We start from the raw sequence: 17,388 nt of genomic DNA, 5'->3' as shown, positions 1-17,388 counted from the left end.
GTTTTCCTCCTAGACTCTCTGGCATGGACATTGTTACAGTCTGAGCTAGTGCTAGACTATATAACCTCAGGTCTGGGATCACATTACCCCTGCCACAGTTCTGACATTAACAATTAGAGAGCTGGAAATAATATCTCACCCAGGGTCAGTAGTTGGCAACACCTAGGCTATGCATTGTCTTGTTGGATCTTATTAATGTACATCTGCTGCAACTCTATATGTGACTAAAGTGACTTGTGTGTACGCATAAGTGCATACGTCTGCGATGTTCACAAATGCATGTGTTCGTGTGCCTGTACATACATGCCCTGCATCCGCCAGCCTGTTTCCATTGCAGCGAGCGTTAAGTAGCCTTGTGGGGAAGCTGTAATACAGCCTAATGCACCTGAGAGCCCTGAAATCTATAACCATCATCTACATCTTCCTGATATTACTGGAACCGTCTCTGTTACTGTTTCTGATAGGAATCTCCAGGGAGAGCTTTCCCCTCCATTGCTGTGGGGAGAGTTACAGAGAGGGAGAGAGAGAGAGAGAAAGAGAGAGAGAGAGAGAAAGAGAGAGAGAGAAAGAGAGAGAGAGAGATGCACCTCTCCATTACCTCAAGGTGATTCGCCTTAATGCACGCTGAAATCAATGTGAAATTGAACTGAAAATTGAACTTTCAGCTCAGTAATGTGGAAGACATGTTGTTATTAAATCTTTTCCTATGGCCATGCAACCAGCTGACTGATATTTGAACGCTTTTTGAATGCCTGTTTCAGCACCGTGGTACCACAGTGTCCTTGATGGAGACCCTGACATTTACCCGCTCGGGACCCCGGGCCGTGGGCCTACAGGCCGCTTAATGGCAGTATTGATGGAGCAGCTGAACACCTAGCAGGCTGTCATTAGCCGGTGTAGGAAGCCCGCTCAGGCTAAATTCAGTGTTGGTGGGGGGGCTTCATTCCTCTCAGTCTCCGTGGCATCTGTTGCGCCCACCACCTCCATTTGGCATGACAGGTGTTTTGATGTAGGCCATACAGACTTCCAGGCCTCCCCATAATCCGCGCCGTTCTCCCCATAAAAGTCACCACAGTTTTCCCCAACTGATGCTGCGTGTGTGTGTGTGTGTGTGTGTGCATGCGCGCGCGCGATGATGCCAGCTGGCACGGGTCGCCATGGTAACACACACCGGTTTCACGAAATCCGTCGGTGCTTAAGGGCAAGAGGAGAGATGAATAAACTAATGAGATTATAAATTATTGTCGGTATAGCTGAACAGTCGGGGTATTTTTACCAGACTGCATACGGGGGCAACGTGAGGAGAAAGTTTATGGGGCCCATTGTCTGTGACTGTTGTGTCTTCAGTAATCTGTTTATTATGAGGAACTGAACTGGCTCCTTTGGTGAGGAGGAGCCCACCCTGCGCGTTATATGCCTAATTTACAAACTAGCAGTTGTGCGCCACCTTATTGCATGATTAATTCCGGCGCCTCCGTTCCCCTTTTCTCTATGAATTACCCAGTTGTTTGAGATGAAGAGAGGATTCTCCATCATTAAGCCTGCCACAACTCCACGCATCGCACGCCTGTCCAGCGGTCCAGTGCCGCAGCTCCCACGGGCTGCACTGTGGAGAAGCGGACCTGCATCCTAAAGCCAATCGTTTTTCTCTCCCGTTTTTTATCCTCCACCTCATTGCAGTCTTATCACGTCCCCCCCTGCTCCCCCCATCCGCCTCAGCCGCTACAGGAGAGGAGAGAGAGGCAAGAGAGAGAGAGAGAGAGGGAGAAGAGTGCGGCTGAACGTGAACGACATGTCGACAGTCAGCCTCTAAAGTGTTTTCTCGGTCGTTCCCTAATTCTTTGGCGGCGGACTGAGTGAGTATTACCCGCATCCCTGCTCTGCTAAGCGTCGCTGTGTGGATCAGAGGCTGGTGGGGAGACAGACAATGGGGAATGCAATTGGATTGCGTTACTCTGCCAAGGATTTTCATACATAGCCTGGTAAACGTCTTAATAGGTTCTGTTAATGACTAGGCTATTTAATTGGTCATGCTTTAATTCTGCTCACTATTACAATTTGTGTGCAGTAATGTTAAGGCTAATTGATTTTCTTGGAGGGCTGTGGGCTATCCAGGCTGATAGCCCATACACTTGATCATTGATGCTGCTGCTTGTGCCTGATAGTGCGGGTCTGTGCTGGGAGCAGGGGCCCATGTAAAGCCGTGTGAAGCTTGGCTTGGCTCTGTATAGCCTGACGGACAGAGAGGACGGAGAGGTAGACACTGGAATTATGTGACATGAATAATATGGCGAAGAATAAGCGGTGACGGTCATCTCTGGTTCGCTTGCGTCAGTGTGCAGGTCTAGGGAAGAAAAAGTCGGAGTCAGAGAGACTCAAGAAAGACATGGAGAGAAGCCACACCTGTGTCAGGCCTGTTTTCACAGTTGAATTGGACATTAAGACAGATAGAAAGACAGACAGAAAGACAGACAGACAGAGAGATAGATAGATAAATAGATAGATAGATAGATAATGTTATAATTTGCTATGTTGTCATCAGTCAGCACATAACTTCTTTGGCTCCTTGTTATGAAAATGATGCATGGCTATGCTGAATGCTGACTAGTCCACTGGGCTTATTGGATGTGGAGAAACTTGAGTGTTGGCTGTGTGTCTCATTACGGAGAGACGGCCATCCACCAAAGCAAATCCTAGCAGGAGGACCCCATAGGTCTCTCTGGATTCAATATTGATCTCTACTATTCAGGGGGCTTCGGGCCCAGTGGTAAACAATGCATTTTCTTGGAGGACTGCATTATTTTCCCAACAACGACCTATTGGGATTCTGATAGTATATGATATATTGTATTCCACATGCAGTATATTGTATTCCAATTTGTCAGGCAGTATTGAGCATGATTGTGACCTTGATTGTATTTCTTGTGTGGACCCTTGTGTGAAGAGTAGATGTGCAGCAGCTATTACTATAAACACATATTCAAACACTATCTGAATAGGTGAATTTCCATCGCATGTTTTCCAGTACTGGTTATGTATTTACGTTCAGTTGTTTTCATGTATTGTTGCATTGTCTAACATGTAATGTATTGCTGCATTGCACTGGTTTGTTAAGAAAGCGCAAACTCTTGGACTCATGTCTAGCTACCTATATTTGGTAGAGAAAAAAAAACTTTTCGGATATGGTCTGACCTTTCACACATTCTTTTCAATACACACATACACACACACACAAATGCACATACTTGGATCCAACGCTATTTCTCTGAGGCAGGAGTACATTGTGCGCAGAGAGAGAGGAGGGCTTTGATGTAATCAATATCAGATTTCAGCTGTTTCACTGTGAGCTCTCATCCTGAGTGGCAGCCTTGACTGACTTCTTACTGCTTATGCAATCCCACTCCTCTCTCCCACCTTTCCTGCACTGCTCCTCTCCTGTTTTCTCTTCCCTTGTACGTACTCTCTCCCTTTTTTACTCTTCTTATCTCCGCGCCTCCCTCCCTTACTCCATTCCTTTGCCTCGTTCCCACTCTCCTCCTCTCATTTCCACCTCTCCCCTCATCTCCCCGTCATAATCATCTCTGTGATTGCTCTTCCTCTCCCGGGCGGTGATGTTTTCACTGCTGCCTCCTTGTCTAACTCGCTGATGTTAGATTATTGCTGTATGATTACAGCTACCATACCACCATGATCATTATTGCATTTCGCATGGCAGCGTTCAACACTGTATGAGCTGATCGAGGTGCTTTATCCAATTTAGATCTCATTAAGACTTGAGACGAAATATCCCCATGCAAGATTTACATCTCAGCTTTTTTTTTTTTTTTCTTCAGGACTGCTGCAAGTCATACTTTCGCCGCACTAGTTCTCATCTTGATGTTATTTCGCTGCCATTACCATCATCATCATCATCATCACCATCATCATCAGTTCATCATTCTGCCTGTCACTGCATTGGCTTCACAGCAGCCCTTTTGAAGTTTAGAAGTGTCTTTTTGATTCCTAGTGATGCTGTCACTCTTCTATTATTATCATGATCATGATTGTGACAGGACTTGATAACCTACTATATTCTGCTGATTGATAATATAGGGTATTTTGTGCAGCATCCTTCTGCTTTGATTGCCATTCATTTTATAAAATGGAGCAGTTCATTAGACAGAGGCATTATGAATCTGATTTGCATTTACCCATATTCATAATGCATACATTAAAACAACACATGCGTGACATCTCAGCTCCACTGAGCATTTGAGAATACAGATGAATATATTCATCACAAGCTTTTTCTCAACTTGTGCACAAAGCCCCTCTGAAAATGACAACATGTGATTCACAGGTGAAATATCCCACGTGTTTGCCTTTGCTTTGCATTATCTATTACAACGTTTTCAATTTGAATTCAATTATTATGTTGTTAGAGCAGAGATATTGTTCTCAGGCTTTACACCTTTGATTGTTTATCAATCTTTGTTTGCTGTTGTTCCAAAGCCCTGTTCATGTGCTGAATACATCCTGCATATGTGTTCACCATGGTTCTGCTCATAGTCCTGTGTCCGATGGCCTCCAGTTGGCCTATACATCATTAATCCAATTTAATGTAATTCTTTCACCATGGCATTCCACTCTCTGTGTGATTTAACTTGCATTTTCTGTCTGCTTTAGTTGGCCTGCAGTGTATCATGAATCTGATTCATCCTGAACTGATTTTTGTTATTAACGATGTCTCCCTGCATGTTTCTACTGCTTTAACCGTGTGTGTGTGTTTGTGTGTGTGTGTGTGTGTGTGTGTGTGCGTGCGCGCGCGCGCGTGTGTGTGTGTGTATGTGTGTGTGCGTTCATGCTTGTGTATGTATATGTGTGTGCTGTGCAGTGCGGTGAAGGGTCGATGCCGGGCTGCTGCCCCAGGCTGCTGAGCTGAGAGGGAGAAGCAGGAGGATGCAGTGGGTCGCTCTGGCAGTGGCCCTGGGGTGTGTGTGTCTGTCCCGGGCCTCGCACACCCCAACCCCCACCCCCACCTCCACACATACCCCTCTGGTGGACAACTCCGAGGAGGAAGTGGATGAGCCGTGCTTCGAGCCGTGCACGTGTGAGGTCAAAGAAGGCGTGCTGCACGTGCACTGTGATGGGCGCAGCTTCACGAATGTCAGCCAGGTACTGATGTATCATCACTATTCATTATCCTCCCATGTATGCGGGACCACACTGCACTTTGCTGCACTGCATGTGCTATTTCAAACGTGTAGGTTGTGGGTAATCTGTATCTCATTAACATACCATATCTCTAAGTCTAATATCCTGTGACTAATGTGGCTTATGGTTGTTTCTAATTATTATATTCATGTAATTAATAAGATAACCAATCAATCCACCAATTAATCATTCAGGTGTCACAGTCGTGGGTCCGCCCATTCAAACTCAACCTCCAGAGGAACTCTCTGAGGCGTCTCTATAGCAACGGATTTCAGCACCTTAGCAACGCAGTGGCGATAAACCTTGGCAACAATGCACTCCAGGACATCCGGGTGGGAGCATTCCACGGGCTGGCCAAACTGAGACGCCTGTACCTCCATGAAAACAAGCTGGAGGTGTTCCGAAATGATACATTCTCTGGCTTAGAGGCGCTGGAATACCTCCAGGTAGGCTTGAGACGATAATCCATGTTGATTATCCATGATTGACGGGATTATTGACCAATTGTCAGAGATTACTGCGAATTGCTGTGACAGTAATGGTCAATAATTACCAGATGGCCTCAATGAATCTGCCTTATTGAGACCTGTGTGTTTTTAAAGCATTTTCTTTCTTTTTCAAATAAATGAGGTGGCTACTGCCTCATCATTCCTGCTATGTTCAATTTACTTTCCCATTGCAGCAGTTACATGTAGTTCATCATATTTTCTGTTGCCTACCTGCAGGCGGACTACAACGTGATCAAGCGTATCGACAGCGGCGCTCTAAGGTTCCTCTACAAGCTCCGGGTTCTCATCCTCAACGACAACCTGATCCCCGTCTTGCCTGCTCATCTGTTCAGGTTAGAATCTGATTATCATACTGCAAAGCTGTTGAATTGTGGAGGTTCTTCACCTGTAAAAATAACAATGCCACATACAATGACTGGCCAGTCTGTTTTTCTGCAAAAACACAAATGAAATTAGTCTTTCCATCTCACGCTTTTCACACCAGAAAGGATGGCTTAATCATCAAATAACAAGAAATTTCCCACCAATGAGAAGTGTGAACCTTATTTTCAGTTTCTATCACATTGTCCTTTTATGTAACCTAGCCAACTACCCCCCTCTTCCTGCTCCAGATCTGTGTCTCTGACTCACCTGGACCTGCGGGGAAACCGTCTGAAGAGCCTGGCATATGCCGGGACCCTGGAGTATGTCGGTCGCTCCCTGATGGAGCTACAGCTGGAGGAGAATCCCTGGAACTGTGGCTGTGAAGCGGTCCAGTTACAGCAGTGGCTGGGTCAGATCCCCTACACGGCTGTAGTAGGGGACGTCACCTGCGAGTACCCCTTCCACCTTCATGGCAAGGACCTGAGGGAAATCCCCCGCAAAGAGCTGTGTGCTGACCTCCCGGATAAAGAGTTACAGGGAGAGGGAGCTGGCCCAGCAGGCGGGTCACAGCCCCAGCATCTGCCCCCTAACTCTAAGCCCAACTCCCACCCAGGACGAGTCAGGCCAACTAAACCCTCTTCCATGGTCCACGGCTCCCGCCAGAACACACATACCTCCTCCACTTCCTCCTCCTCTTCCTCAGCAGAGCGTAAAGAGAGAGAGAGGCACCTAAGGCCGACTAAGAGGCCTCGACCCTCCAGAACGCCCCCCACGCCCCGCAGCCTGCTACCCAACCAGAATCCCCCCGTGGCTGGCTACCAGACACGGCCCCCCATCCCCATCATCTGTCCCCTGGGCTGCACCTGCAACCTGCACATCTCAGACCTGGGCCTGACTGTCAACTGCAAGGAGAGCGGCTTCTTCAACGTGTCCCAGCTCACGCCTCGGCCGCTCAATGGGCGCAAACTGTACCTTAGTGGAAACCTGATCCAGAGGATCTACCGCTCAGACTTCTGGAACTTCTCCAGCCTTGACCTGCTTCACCTGGGGAACAACCGCATCTCCTACCTCCAGGAGGGGGCTTTCTCCAGCCTGACAAGCCTGAGAAGCCTCTACTTGAATGGGAACAATCTGGAGAGGCTCAGCCCTGACATGTTCCTGGGGCTTCAGAACCTAAGGTAGGATTTATGAGTTTTGTGTTACTAAAAGCGTTTCAAGCACTTTGCTTTCAGTGCTCTTGAAATAAATCCATAAACTGAAGTCACCTCTCAGCTTAGAAATTTAGACATCTGTTTCATAAACATGTGGAAATTAATTTCACTTTAATAACAGCATAGCACAGAGCAGAACATTTTGATTATAATGATGCTAGATTTTGATTGAAATGAGAGGTGCCCATTCTTTTCCAGGAGTGTCATTCGTTAGTCACGCTGCCTGATGGCATGCTTCAGTTAGGGTGTGAGTCTGGTATGAGTGACAACGTGAAAATGAATGCTTTTTATATTTGCATACAGAGGTGTTGATAAGATGGTGAAATGTCTGGGAGATGCCAAGAATGTGCTGTTGCAAAGAGGCCATTATAAAACAGAGTGATGCATGTATCATTGTCAGAGATTAGGCTTACCAAGATAATTCCTCTGCAAATAATGTATGCTAACCATAGCAGATATCTAGTGTAAGTAATTGTATTGTTTCAACTGATATTGATTCAATGAATTAAACATTGCAGTGTTTGATGAAGACCATATGTCAACTTTCATAGGAGGTGTGCTCTACAACAGAAATATTATAATATTTTATGTTATACCTTTATATTCAGAACATGATTTAGCTCTTTTGTTCTTGGTTCCAAAGTCTCTATATTTAATGGAAAGGTTCAGAAATTTTACAGGCCTATTAATTGAACTATTAACTGAACTATTAATCACCAATGAAGACAAAAAAGTCCTTGTGTTAACCTTCTGTTCTTTCTTCTTTGGTAGTGACACTAGAGCAAGTCAATGGTATATAAGTCATTTTCAACCAGTTGTATTATTTATTTTACCTTTTTTACATTACTGCAGCTATGGAAGTATATGGGCTAGCATGCGAGGAAAGGCTTCTTAAAATCCTTAACCTTCCCTTAAATTCACACTGAAAGCAACCTGTAAAATTATTATTATTGGAAAAAGCATCAAAACTCCAAGTTAACATTTTACTTAACACAACAAGGTGATGATAAGGCGTGGTAAGACAAGTGTGCAGAAGTAGCTAGTGTCATCGATGCAAAATTACACAGTATCATTTGAAGTCAACCAATGAGCTGCCAACAGTGAAAATGAACACCAAATTAAATCTTTCACTCTTTTTTTGTTTTGTTTTATAGCAGTGAAAGCTGATTTCTGTCGTGTCCAGTTCGTTCTCTGTGAAGAGTAGTGTGGCATCACAAAATCAGGACGGGAACAAACTCTTGTTTCTCATTTCTGATTATAGGGGATACAAGTGAATGCTCACTCATTTGAGCTGCTCATTCAAATTGAACTGTCTTCGGGCACAGGAAAGACATTACTAAATACTGACATTCAGTGATATTCTCCTCTGATATAACCATGCCTCATTTACCCTCTCATTTCCATAGCCCTTCTTCACTGTCTATGCATGCATACACAGACACTGTAACGCTGTCCTCTCCTCTCCTTAGGTACCTTTACTTTGAGTACAACGAGATCCGTGAGGTGGATCCCGGGGCCTTTGACTCCATGCCGTCCCTCCAGCTGTTATTCCTCAATGCCAACCTGCTGCGGAGCCTCCCTCTGGGTGTGTTCTCTGGAGTTAATCTAGCGCGCCTCAATCTGCGAAACAACCACTTCCTCCAGCTCCCTGTGGAGGGCGTGCTGGAGCACCTCACCGGACTGGTACAGGTTGGTGCACTATTACAGTAGCGCTAATGATTCTGATCTACTAACCTGTGCACACAAGCATTTTGCACATGAAAATGGGGTAGATACCTGGCTACCTGGAGACTTTTAGCGTGTTTGACCCAATTCATATGTGTTTTGAGTAGTGGCAATGGCAGGGCGCAAAAATGGAGGAGGAGATTATTGAAATCGATCATTCCCATTGTATTACTAAACCAAAACGTGCATAATTTTGTACGGTATTTAACGTAGCATGCCCTAACTTCTCCCCCTGAGAAAGCCATGGCTGCTGTGTTATTTGCTCAAAGGCACAACAGGCAGAGACAAAATAAGGAAGACAATAACAAGAATAACAAAGAAATTATAGATTGCCAAGTCATATTATGTTATCACATGCTTGATGAAATAAAAAAAACTAACTGGAACCTCAGACCAAGCGGAGTCATGCCATACCTGCATCGACAAAACATCTGGCAACCCCTCATCCCCTGGCCTCCGGCTCAGCTACAGTGGGGAATCACAGTCTGCTCTCTCATCTGCGTCGTCTATTGTTTGGAGAGCGATGCTGCGGCGTGTGGGACTATGGTTGTGCCTCAGGTATTCTAATTGGAAAATTGCGACTGACTTGATTTGCATAAGTGATCTTAATAAATCAAGAGCTAAACTGGAGAAAGCTGCGCCCATTACATTTTTGCATGGTAGTAATTAGCACACCTCTAAGTAAATACAGCCCTTAAACTGTATAAAGTCTTAAACTCACAGTTACTAGTACACCTTACCTCGCACATTCTGGCCGTAGCCTTGCATTATGTGAATGGGTGCTGTACACAACACACTGATAAGGACCGAAGCAGAGGTTTTACATTTTTTCATCCTGCCTCCTCCCACTTCAGCAAGTTTAGTATACCAGGCACTTCTTAGAGAGCCAGAGGGGAATGAGGTAAGGTGGGTGTGGATTAGCCTGAATGTCATTGTAAATTTACGTTTTACTTTGCTCCGTGAAAATTCCTAATCCTAGGTAGTGAGGGTCAGGCTAGCAGTTCAGAGGCTATTCCTTAGTGGGGAAGTGGTTTATGAGCTGGAGGAACCATGTAGAAATGTATTATGGTTGTTTGCTGTCATAGACCTGTGATGTCCAAGACAGACATGTTAGAGAGCATTTTTGCAGGCAAACAAAATGAAGGGCCGCAGCAAAATTATTTCAATAGCAGGGAAGCTCTTTGCTCATGGTTTCCTTGCCGTGTTTTGGACCTGTGATGCTCATGGGGTAGGCCATGGTGCTAACACTGCCTACTGGGGCCAACAATGCCAAACAAAATACACTATGTACTCATGGTTCTGTGAGGTGCCGTGGATAAAGGCATTCACCAAATGGGATACACTATGAGCCGTATTCATAAAACTCAGTGGCAACAGCATTGCAGTGTGCAAAATCTGCGGCTCAGTAATTTGGATTCATAAATTTACCAGGGCTGTCATTACCTTGACAAAGCCACATTACCGCTGCAAAGAATCTGTAGAAAATAATGTACAAAGTGACAGTGATTTCTACTGGCCTGTTTGAAGCTCGGAAAGTGGGATTTCTGGGCAGTGACATGTTGTATTTTTTGAGCCAGAGTTTGCGCAGTAGAGTAAAAGGGTGAAGCAGGTGGAGCCATGGTGAAGCCCCCAACTGCTGGAACAACCAGCCCATATTGCTAATCATAAAGCACGCCCATGTGCAGCCTGGAGCCGCTGTCATCTCCAAAAACAGGATTATACAGACACGCACTGAAATGCACTGAACCAGACATGCACTGAAATTCACTGAAATATCTTCCTAATGGCACAATTAGGAAGAAATTAGCTAATTAAAATTAGCTATTGGGACTATAATTTTTTGTAGAAACAAGTGAATTAATAACACATAGACAAACTAATCTTCCCCCTGAAAACCAGTGAAAAATTATGAAAATAAAACCAAACATCAGAGTTGATACAAAAAAAATTACTCTTCAAGAAAGCATGTGCCTTTTTAAGTAAAAGCAAAGAGAATGTTCTGTAGTTGACATATTGTTTAGCCTACAATTATGTATGTATGGCAATTAAAACAACGATTTAGAGCACATCGTTGCCAACCCCTAAAGAAACTTGTCCACAGCTGAATCTCACCTTGGCTTGCCTTGACCTTGATTATCCACCTGTGTGAGCCGCATCAAGCCAGCTAGAGGTAGACAGAATAAGAACAGAAGTAAAATGATTTTGCCTGCAAAAAAAAGCAGAAATTCTGTCACCTCTGGAAAAGCAGAATCATTTAGTATAAGGTTGTACAGAATAACCACAAATGAAAATATTGTAATGAGGGCTATCATTACAATAAATATGAAGTGCATATAGTTACATAGATATCTTTTTAAATGTCCTTTTCAGAGCATATTTCTGTAGCCATATAGGTGTGTGCCAGATACCATATGTACAAGACAAAAAATATACAACAAATTTCTCAAACACCTTGTTTACAACTTGGAAAGGTGTCTACTATGTTATACAAGTCTATTTTAAAGGAAAAATACTCCCAAAACACTGTTAAACAACAGCTATTGGCGATGTAACTTGCATTTCTGAGCCAATTTTGCTGTTTGGTGGTGTGTTTTTCTTATTCCCATGGATAACTGGCAAAACAGACAGCGTGACGTCACGTTGAGATATTTCCAGCAGCTACCATGGAGTTTGATAGCAGAAAATTCAACGATCTAAAGCATCAACGGTAAACGTCAGGTTTTGGTGTCAGACCCTCAGAATAAAAGATCAAGGGCTTCTGTCTACACTTACCATGTTGCACCATGTTCGACAATCATACAGGGAGAAATCCATCACAGAAGAGGCAGAGATACGAAGTTCTCCACTGACAGTAGCCTCAGTAGACCGCAAACTCTTGCTCTCCTGCTCTTACTATCGCTATCGCTCTCTCCACCTACACATAAAACCAACAGCTGCATGCAACAAGTTGAGGCTCTCTTCTCTAGGGGTTGTTGAAAGTCGTTCTGGGAAATGCAGGAAATCACTAACGGAAGTAGAAGTAGACGAGGCAGGTTGAGGGAAATAGGGAACACCAAAAAAGTAAATTACAGCACTTCATCACAAAATAACTCCTGAAATGCACTGAACATCACAGGCTGATGATATCTAACAGGGTAACAGTATCCGGGAGTGGATTTATTTTTCCTTTAACCCATTTCAGTTGCCCAGTACTGTATATATGGCATCTTGCATAAGCCTATATGGCTATTAATACATGCTGTGAAAAGGACATTACGCAAAAAACAGCAATTGTATTTTCATATGCTGCAGATTTTTCCTCAAATGCCATTCTTTTCACTTCTGTTCTTTGTATTACTAAAAAAACATGGACATATTACATATTACATATCAATAAGGAAGGAAGGATAGGGTTGCCAGACTTAAACCCAGGGGCGTCATTTCACTAAAGACTACAGCAAAGTCCCTGCATCTAATACCATTTGCCACCAAAACTTCCGAACCTGCTTATATTGACAAAATATATGGGGACTAAGTGGAGCAATTTTGTTGACAGACAAGATACTGCTGTTTGGTCAGCGTGAGCAATTATCAGACACACGGCTTAGTTGGAACATCCTGAATGCTCCCCTGATGTGATTTTTATGTGGCTCCCAAATAAATTTCGGGCAGTTATTGCTTGATCTTTGTTCTCCATTATAATGATAAAAACCACAAGATCAAATTCACTCCCTTAGGATAAAGTCTGGCAATTGCCACCCACAATGATGCTGTCACTGTGAAGGTAGTGTTTTTCTTATTCAAAAACCTGAATTATTACTAGATCAGTCTACTGTCTGACTAGAGAATTTGGTATGTTTTTTTCCATGTGGCTTTTATGAATTTCTCACAGAACATGCAAATGTTCAAAAGGGAGGGATGATGCTGCAAAACACAAGCCGTAAAACTGACCCAATAATTCATATTCATGAATAACTCAATGACACACAGGTGATAGGAGGTGCCCACTTGATTACACCACTGACATACCCACAGCCACACGCTACCCTGTGACATTTAGATTAGGTGGCTCGTGAATGATGCTGCCTCTCTGATAGTCCTGTAGATTTATGACAGTTTAGCTTTGTAGCTAAACATATCATTCTCTGAACATCCGAATTGGGCTTCTATATAAATCCTCGCCGTGGATTATAGGGATGGGTCATAAAAAACAAATATTTGAATATATCTTTGCAGGGATTTCAACATTTTCTAAAACATTGAGAGGTGCCAAATCACCCAAAAAGTGCAGTAAATTCACTAAAAACTAATTTCTCTTCATTTTCATAAACAAAATACTGGTTTCATGTGCCCACATTTTAACTACATCTAGCACCTGTCTTGATAACTGAGCATGTATCACTCCTGTTCACAACAAAGCTTTGATTGACAAGTTGACAGCCAATCACACACTAGGTGGCCATGCGTATAAATTCTAAACAATGTTGGACATGTTGGACAGATGCTAGCACATGAGAGGGGACACAGCCCATGGGATCAGTATGAAAGCAAACACTACCTGTGAATAAAAAGAGGTGGCTACTTGCAGGTAGTTGAATGAAGGAATGAAATCAGGTGTCAAACTTGGCAAACCCACAGAGTGTTGTTGGTTTCGTGCAGGTTGACGCCCTGGTATCATACAGCGATGTATAATACTAATAATAGTTAGTCAGACCGGTTACACTCGCACAGTGAGAAGGAGGGTGGTGCGTTTCCCAGGAGTAGGATAGTCGGGACAAAAACTGCAACCAGTGATATTTACTGTAATTCTTGACGTAAAATACAATGTCTTGGTCACACAGTACTTACATACAATGCTGAGGTTTTGGTCATACAATGTTTATTTAAAATTTCACAAACCCCGATTTTCAATATTCATTCACACCAATTTATAGTCCAAATGCCTCATTACCACGCAGAAAGCTGGAAAATTGCATTTTTCAATGGAATGGACCTTTAATAGAGTGGAACTAACTATGTAGTGCTCAAACTGAATAAAAGCTATCGCCGAGGACCAGCCACTACTGGGCTTCTGGTTTCATTTTTAAAAAAAAACTCCACGCTCTCTGGCATTGTTTGTACTCATCCTCCAGTAGCAATTATGTCATTATCAAAGCCACACATGGGCAAACTTCAGAAGGTAAAGGACCATCTTGTTCAGTGTAAGGTATGTGGAATTGAGTTGTTGTACCATGGCTCTGCAACAACAATGCTGAATCATCTCAAAAAGCATCCAGCTATTTCTGCAAGCGAAGAAGATGGGCTAGCCAAATTAGCATGACAACATTTGTGCAAGCTCCTTGGAAGCGTGACAGAGACCGAACTGAGAGAAGCTCTGCCTTCATTGCCAATATCATTGCTAAAGATATGCAACGGATCAGTACTATAGAGAGCAGAAAGTGATGTAAGTGATTCTTTTTGTCCATAATCTGCTTTAGCCATTATAAAGCGTGGCACACTCAATACAATAAACAAATATTGTTTAGACCACGCACTGAATAGTCGGCAATGAGAAAATGGATTTATGTACATCCCTGCTGGATTATTGCACAAGGGATTGTTACATCACATCCTGTGTATTGATAAAAAAGAAAACACTGTGGCGGTCTCAGCCCATAATGTCACACTAACCCTGCTGGTGAGTTTTATGAATAACCACTTATGTAAACTGAACGTTATTGTGAACTGAAGTCTTCATATAAAACCTGCAGTACATATGCGAACATGTTCAAGGAGGGCACAGTGTGAGTGGGCGGGACAGGCAGCAGGACAGGCTCTTGACCCGCTCTATGATTTCAGTACCTCACTCTACTGTTATAATGTGTCTTTGCGCAGCCATTCAGCAAATGCATAACTAATATGTTTTCATGACATTGACTTTATAACTGGGTAGTATTCCATTATTGCATTATTATATGCAACTTTAGTCAATACTGTACATCACCTGCATATTTCAAAACACATTTTAGAGACGCTTGTCATCATGGAGACATGTAGGCTACAGCATTCTACTAGCTAATCCTCAAAAATCGTATTTCCCGTATGGTATGTCCTTGTTTGTGAAAGGCAAAGGCAACAGAGAAAACATGATTTTTCTTGTTGCCATCTCATTAGAGTGCAAGCTATTGGTTTATTCTTCAACAAAAGTGACAGTTTCCAAGTTACTAATACAGAGCACAAGGATGTCTCCAGCAGTATCTATTTTTTGTTTACATTTGACAAAGTGATTCATGAATTTTCATCTCGTAGCAGGGCAGTAATTCGTTTCTATTACACACCGACACACTGTGGTGTTCTCTGTCTCTCCAGGTGGACCTGCAGCAAAACCCGTGGGAGTGTAACTGTGAAGCGGCTCCTCTGAAGCGTTGGCTGGAGGGGCTGAGTGCTGTGGTGGTGGTGGGAGAGGTGGTCTGCCATTCCCCTGAAAAGACCAAAGGCATCGACCTCCGCGCTCTCTCCATGGAGCTGCTCTGCCCAGAGCTGGAGCCCCAGGAGGACCAAGAGCAGGAGGGGCAGACAGCCACCTCCACAGCCCCAGACGGAGGTGTCTCGGTCGGCTACCCCGGCTCAGGACTGGGCCCCCTGATTCCTCCGGGGAAGGACTCCATCCCTCTGTCGGTGTTGGTGCTCAGCCTGCTGGTGTTGTTTGTCTCGGCGTTCTTCGCGGCAGCGGCGCTGATCGCCTACGCCCTGAGGAGGAGGGACAAACTGCCGTTCCGTCGCCAGGGGGAGGTAGACTTGGCCGGCATCCAGATGGAGTGCGGGATCTTCACCGAGCAGACGCACCACCACCATCACCACCACCACGGCCTCCCGGAGACGCCCCCTCTCCCTCCGCCGGAGCACAACCACGTCTACGACACCATCCTGCCCCCGGAGCCGGCCTCTAAAGGCCCCGACGCCCCTTCAGCCCCGCACATGTGTAGCAGCCCCGTCTACAAAGAAGAGCAGGACGCCGTGGTAAAACAACGACAACCGCAGCAGCAGCCGCAGCAGCAGTTTGCAGGTGCTAAAGAGAGCGAGGGAGGTTATTGCTCTGCGGCGGAGAAGGAGAGGGAGTGGACTCTGGAGGTGACGTCATCACCCATCAGCACAGTTGCCGGGGCGATGGGACCCCTCGCCGGCCTCCACGGAAACGGAATCCTCTGCCCCACGGTCATCGACAGCCAAGGCCCCACCCCTAAGGTAGAACTGGTGGACTGCCTCTTCAGAATCCCCGCCCCCGAGTTCAGAGACCTGCCAGACAGGTACACGCGGCCCCCGCCCCGCTACCCCCACCCCCCGGACCCCAAGCAGGACGCCAGGCCCGACCAAACGCTGGTGGTCACCACAGCCAGCTCCGCAACAGGCAGCGGTAATAGCAGCCAGAGTGAGCAGGCAGCAGGAGAGCAGAGAGCCAGACTGAGGACCACACCAGACTACATGGAGGTACTGGACCGGTCTTACCAGTTTTAACACTCCTCCTCCTCCTCCTCTTCCTCCTCCTCCTCCTCCTCCTCCTGCTACCCTCTTCTTCTGTCTCCTCATCATCTCCCTCTCTGGCGATGAATCATCCAGTAACAATGACTCCTGTACAGAGGCTGGCATGGCTTTGAGAGGAGCCTGTGGGGGAGCGGGACTACAATACACAGTATGTTTATTCCTGGATAACGAGCTGAGGTCAGTTTTGTACTTTCCCACTATTGGCTTACAGGTCAGGATTTGGCAAGGATTAGCTGATCCCAGATCTCTGCCTGGAGGCAAAACGTCAGCTGCAGCTACTACAGTATTTTTTCATCCTTTATGCCTCTCTATCGTACAGTACTGAGGCAGGGGCTCTTTTTTCTACTCCCAGCGCCACGATGAGAGAGAGAGACAACGTGGTGGGCGTCAGTGTTCATATTATCACTCTCAAAGATCTGCGTGGAGGTGAAACACACCAGCTCTTGCTCTCATTGAAAAACATCAAACACAGAGTCATAAACTGTGACGCCTGGAAGGTGTGGAGTGAGCTGGACGGACAGACAGACGGACGGACGGACACATAGATGGAGAAAAGACAGAGACACAGAGAGCGGGAGAGAAACGACCGAAAACAGCCAAGTGCCTTAGCAACGAACAGCCAGCAGTGTGGTCAATGCTTATTTTTCTATGAATACAGATCTATTTATCTAAACAAAGAGGTTTGACTACTAACGGATGGGATGCTGATGGACGACTGAGACTTAGGAACCCGACCAATCAAAGCCGCCGAATAATTGCATTCCCTGGATGAGCCAAAAATAACAATGTACCCAGTCAGTATTGGAGGTGTTTGTATGCAGTTCAGTTCATTTCTGTCTCATCCAGTTAACTTAATTTGCTTACATACATCCAGTTGAATTTTTACA

At 44.9% G+C, this 17,388-nt stretch overlaps 1 protein-coding gene across 1 annotated transcript; it reads left to right on the top strand.

Moving 5' to 3' along the window:
• The first annotated feature begins 4,938 nt into the window (after positions 1-4,938).
• On the top strand, positions 4,939-16,474 carry LOC139924785 (SLIT and NTRK-like protein 3). The gene is made up of 6 exons (XM_071915933.2): positions 4,939-5,154; positions 5,388-5,639; positions 5,919-6,034; positions 6,314-7,243; positions 8,746-8,965; positions 15,329-16,474. Exons 1-6 carry the CDS (start codon positions 4,939-4,941, stop codon positions 16,472-16,474), a joined length of 2,880 nt encoding a protein of 959 aa, XP_071772034.1.
• The last annotated feature ends 914 nt before the right edge of the window (positions 16,475-17,388 follow it).

The sequence above is a fragment of the Centroberyx gerrardi genome, chromosome 17 (assembly GCF_048128805.1).
Source record: "Centroberyx gerrardi isolate f3 chromosome 17, fCenGer3.hap1.cur.20231027, whole genome shotgun sequence".
Classification (NCBI taxonomy): Eukaryota; Metazoa; Chordata; class Actinopteri; order Beryciformes; family Berycidae; genus Centroberyx; species Centroberyx gerrardi.
Note: the sequence above shows the minus strand (reverse complement) of the source record. Positions and strands in the feature narration are given on the sequence as shown.

Excerpts from the sequence above, each read along its gene's own strand:
- LOC139924785 (XM_071915933.2), top strand. The coding sequence starts at position 4,939 with ATGCAGTGGGTCGCTCTGGCAGTGGCCCTGGGGTGTGTGTGTCTGTCC. Across the intron at positions 5,640-5,918 it reads AGGCGCTGGAATACCTCCAG|GCGGACTACAACGTGATCAA; the intron begins GTAGGCTTGAGA and ends GCCTACCTGCAG. Across the intron at positions 6,035-6,313 it reads TTGCCTGCTCATCTGTTCAG|ATCTGTGTCTCTGACTCACC; the intron begins GTTAGAATCTGA and ends TTCCTGCTCCAG.